The sequence below is a fragment of the Acanthisitta chloris genome, unplaced genomic scaffold (assembly GCF_000695815.1).
Source record: "Acanthisitta chloris isolate BGI_N310 unplaced genomic scaffold, ASM69581v1 scaffold8021, whole genome shotgun sequence".
In the NCBI taxonomy this organism is placed as follows: domain Eukaryota; kingdom Metazoa; phylum Chordata; class Aves; order Passeriformes; family Acanthisittidae; genus Acanthisitta; species Acanthisitta chloris.
In genome coordinates, this window is record NW_008656409.1 from 28646 (window position 1) to 33185 (window position 4540).

At 40.8% G+C, this 4540-nt stretch overlaps 1 protein-coding gene across 1 annotated transcript in view; it reads left to right on the forward strand.

Moving 5' to 3' along the window:
• The window catches only part of CAMTA1 (calmodulin binding transcription activator 1), a gene marked incomplete at its 5' end in the record, with an annotated part of 25478 nt that extends 21600 nt beyond the window's left edge, over positions 1-3878 (forward strand). The window contains one exon of the mRNA XM_009084317.1: positions 1650-3878. Within this exon, the coding sequence (XP_009082565.1) occupies positions 1650-1682 (33 nt within the window). The remainder of the gene's footprint in view (positions 1-1649) is intronic.
• Between the last annotated feature and the right edge of the window lie 662 nt (positions 3879-4540).

The following is a 4540-nucleotide window of genomic DNA, read 5'->3' on the forward strand; positions in this document are numbered from 1 at the left end:
CTGCACGTGCACTGGGGCTAGCAGAGCTCTCTGTCTTTCCGTACATGATATTCTCCAACAGGTCATCAGAATGAAGGTAACTAGCAAAGATCTGACCTCCATATAGGTGTGATTGACCCCCGTTGCCCCCATTTCATAAATAGTGAGGATGCCTTTGAGTGCTCAAGCTTTGAGTCAGCTAAAACAGAAGTGAAAGCAGCCAGCTCCCTTTTGACTGTGATTCTGAGAAATAGTACATGCAGAAGAATGAAAAAATAAAATAGTGAAATGGAGATGTATTTATGTAGATCAATTTGCAACCTTCGTTGTATCCTTATATTAGACTGGTGCAAGAGCCAAAAGAGGATGTGTGGGTGTAAGTCTGTATAGTAGCTGCAAACTGTCACTGCTGCTGCTTAGCTCTCCCGGCATTTTTTATTACTTTTATTTACTTGGGCTTTGTTAAATTCATTTCCTTGTAGCTGGGTTCCATTACACAGACTTGCACCTCTGACACAATTTTTTGTAGCATAGTTTCATTACTTATCCTTTCAAGTTTTTGCAGCATCACTTGAACATGAACATGCTTTGCTAAATCACCTTTTTTTAGGCTGTGTTCTGCTCCCTTTGCGGGGCCTGCCCCTCGCAGGAGCAGGGGGAAGACAGGTGGAGGCAGGTGCTGGAGGGATGGCAGTGCAGAGGAGCTCCTTGCCCGTGCAGCACAGCTGGGCTCCTGTCTCTGGGTCTGGGGGCAGCATGGGAAGTCCCCCTCTTTTGCAGGGAGCCTACACTGACACATGGACAGGCTGTGAGGCTGAGCAGAGGCTTGCTGCTGCCCCAGCACCAGTGCAGAGTTCTATTTCACTCTGTGAGATTGAAATCATTCCCTTCTCTTCATCCTTTTAATTTAGTTTTTAACTCTTTCAGCTTTCAGTGATGATTTAGTTCTTATGCTGACCAGTGTTAGAGGAGGTAATGTATTGTAGGTATTTTAGAGAGTGGAGAACTGGGGCATCAGGCCACATCTGGGGGTGTGATTCTTCCACGCTGTAGGTTTGTCTCCCTTGGCACAGTGTCCTGCACTGCTGGCTGGGAAAGCACATGAATCTACTCCCAACAGCATGCTAGAACATACAGCTGCAGCAGCTGGAACACACGTGAAACAGATTACCTTTCTTCACACCCACACTGGCTCTTCTGCTTGCATATCAAGACGTTCGTACACGAGGTTCTGTATCGACACCAAGCTTCCTTCCCCAGCAGGACAGGCTGGTTCTCCCCTCTGTGCTGGGCATGCCGTGGGGCTGGCGCCGCGCGGAGCAGCTCCCGTGCCGTGGCACCTGGAATAGCAAGCAGCTGCAGGGTCAGTTAGTGAACAGCAGTCCAGCAATCAGACAGACCAACACCACAACAAAGCCCAGCTGTTCTTGCAAATTCTGGGGAAAACCAGTAGCTAGAAGTAAGTGTCTCTCTCCAAGCACATTTGTCTCAGGTCTCCAGTGGTGTGTTCTTGCGCTTCCAACTGTTTGTGGTGTCAGAAAGGTGTCCCCCTCCCGTCATTTCTCTGGGAGCTGGCTCTTCTGCACGGATGAGCAAGGAATCCTTTTGATTTTTCTGTCTTTGGGAGATTTGCAATAGAAGTGTTATATAGCTCCTCTTTGTTTTTTCAGAGTGAAAGAATTGAAAAAGGCCAAGGAACCTGAAGATACGCAGCAGCATCCCGTAGCAATGTGACATTGCTTTTCAGACTGTTTTCATTTTCTGTTTTTAGCAGAGACATGCAACAACAAAAATACCCACTGCAGTTCTGGAAATACCAGCTGCAGGATTTTAACAGTAATGTTTTGGTCATTGCATTTGCACTTTCATGGACAACTTTTAATTTGTTCAGCAAGACATCTTGGAACTCAATCTTCTGTTGGATCGTGGGGAAAACAAAAGACACCAGGAGGAAATTGTGAGTTGCTTCATTCTCCGAGAAGGAAGGAAGAAGCGATTAATTATCCTTTTCATATAGGGCTGTATTAAACATGTGGAACTGTACAAATATTATACCAAAAATATTGTTCAGAAAAGGTGGGAATGCACAAGCAACACAAGAATGCTGTTCCTGCACTTGTCAGTCATCTCCAAGAAACTGAAGCTTTGAGAGTCTCAGTGGAGGGGCTTAGATCAGTACATCTTTATTGGGTCCATGCATCCTCATTTCCTTCGCACTCCTGTCCTTTGTGTTTTATTTAAACCTCTACAGCACACTTAATGCAAATTTTTAAATCTGCAGGTTTTTAATACATCCCGTGGGAACTTACAGAAGGGGTTGGTGTGTGAGACACGGGTAATGCATGAGGCACGGAGAGAGCAGCTTAAGCAAGTTTTAAACCCATTTTTTTGGTATTTTTACTAGAACCTGCAAACATATCAACTGTCATGTACTTTATCTCATATTCAGCACTTTATTTTCTAGCCTTACCTTCATGTATTATTGTTTTAATTAAGTTCTTAAATAATTTGTAAAACATGTAGCTTTTTCTCTTATGTACTTGTCAAACCTCTTGTCATTTTGCAGAGTCACGTACATATGTTGCCTGGACATTTTCTGCCACCTAAAGATCAGAGTGGTGCTGCATTCTGGCCAGTAAATTTCTTATTTTGGCTACTTCATCAAAACCTGGGCAGTTTCTGTATATATATAGAAGGTAGAAATGGAAAATGAGAAAAAAATATTTGAAAGGGAATATATTGATTAATTACTAAATATTTTATTCACAAAGGGTCAATAACTTGGCAAGATAAAATTATTATTTGTATAGTTTTGTCTGAATGAACAAGAAGAGTGTGGATGTATTGTTTGTACATATTGTATATAGTAAAACAAAGAGATATGTGCATGAACTCAAGAAAAAGAAATGAACAAAGCAAAGCATTAGTGGCTATGGTCTGTAAAATGAAACAAAAACTTTATTTCACTATAAGAAACTTTATTTTAAATGTTCTTTAGAAGAACATTTTTGCTAAAGCATGACTAAATGGCAAAAAAGAGCTACTGTATTTAGACTTAGGAAAAAAGGCAGAGCAACATTACTTTAAAAACAAAAAAAAGAAAAAAAGGATATGTTTACATTTGATTTTGGCTACCAGGACTTTGGTTCGGTTGAATTTCATTTATGTATTTCCTTCCTTCCTTTTTTCCCCCGTCTTTTTTTTTTTTTTTTTTGCCAATGGTGCCAAGTAATGTGAATGCTAATATTGCTTAAGAAAATTAAGTTACTTTTGCAAAGCAGATAATCATAAGAGTACAAAAACCGTATCTAGCTTAACACCATACACTCACTCCAATAAAAAACACTTAGAATGAACATAAAATGAAAAAAAATAAATAAATAGTACAAAAGTAGAAAATACGTTTCACATTTTCATATCTCCTGCTGGAAGTCAGAAAATGTAATAAAAATTGCACAAAAAATTTTAAAAAATTAAGTAAAACTTAAAAAAAAAGATGCAGACTGATCTCGTAGGGGTGTCATGGTATATTGCTATTTCCACATAGTGAGGAGCCAAAGAAATTAGGTTTTTTTAAAAAATTGAACTACTAATTTAAAACTGTCACAGATTTCTCCACAATGGGAACCAAGTTCTGATCTTCATTACATGGGAGTGTAAGGGAAGCAGCTCCGGAGTCTGTGTCGTTACTGTGGGTCACGTGCGCGTGTCTGAGATCAGAAACTGCTCCTGTCTGTCTGTCTCACTCGTGGCAGTTTGAGATTTCTGAATGGACTTGTGTAAATTTGAGGTTGTTAGTTTTGGAATAGTTGTTCTTGCTTGATCCCGGCCACCAACTGCAACGTTTAAACGCAAGGCTTGTTGTGAAGCCTGAAAATACTCATACATAAGAAGCTTTGAAACTGGTGTCTTTAAACGAAGAGTAAAAACAAAGATTGTGGCAAAAAAAAACCTGGGGTCAGTGCTCTTGGTGCCTTTTCTATAATTGTACCTGTTTTTAATTACTTCTTTTCACTGCCAGCATTGAATTACAGTAGATGTGCTATAGCTCATTATCAGAATTCTCTTGTACATTTCTGAACTGCTGCTTTATGACCTGATTCAATTTTCAAAAGGGAAAAAGGCAAAATGAATGGCCTGGCGCTCGCACTGTGCCTGTGGGCAGCCTCTCAGCCTTGATTGGAACCTTAACCATTAAATTTTCTTCTCATGCCAAAAGAGAACAGGAGACGCTGAAGAATCTCCTTTGGAATGAATTGGAAATGCTCTGTATTAGTACTGGAAGAACTCCGACATTTTGAAACCGAAATATTGCGCCCATTAACCAATACGTGACAATATAGAATTGATCTGTTCCTAACAAGAGTAGTGACCTCAGTGGAAATGTTTTAACTCCCTGTCTTTACAGAAGACGATTCAGTAATATACAGAGCTATTTCAAATTACTCTTCCAGATCCATGGGCCTGGTGGTGTATCTCCTAACCTAGATCCTGCTTCAGCCAAACGTTCCAGGCCGCGGCGGCGGCCGAGCGCGCGAGCAGTTCTGCGGCCGCAGGACTC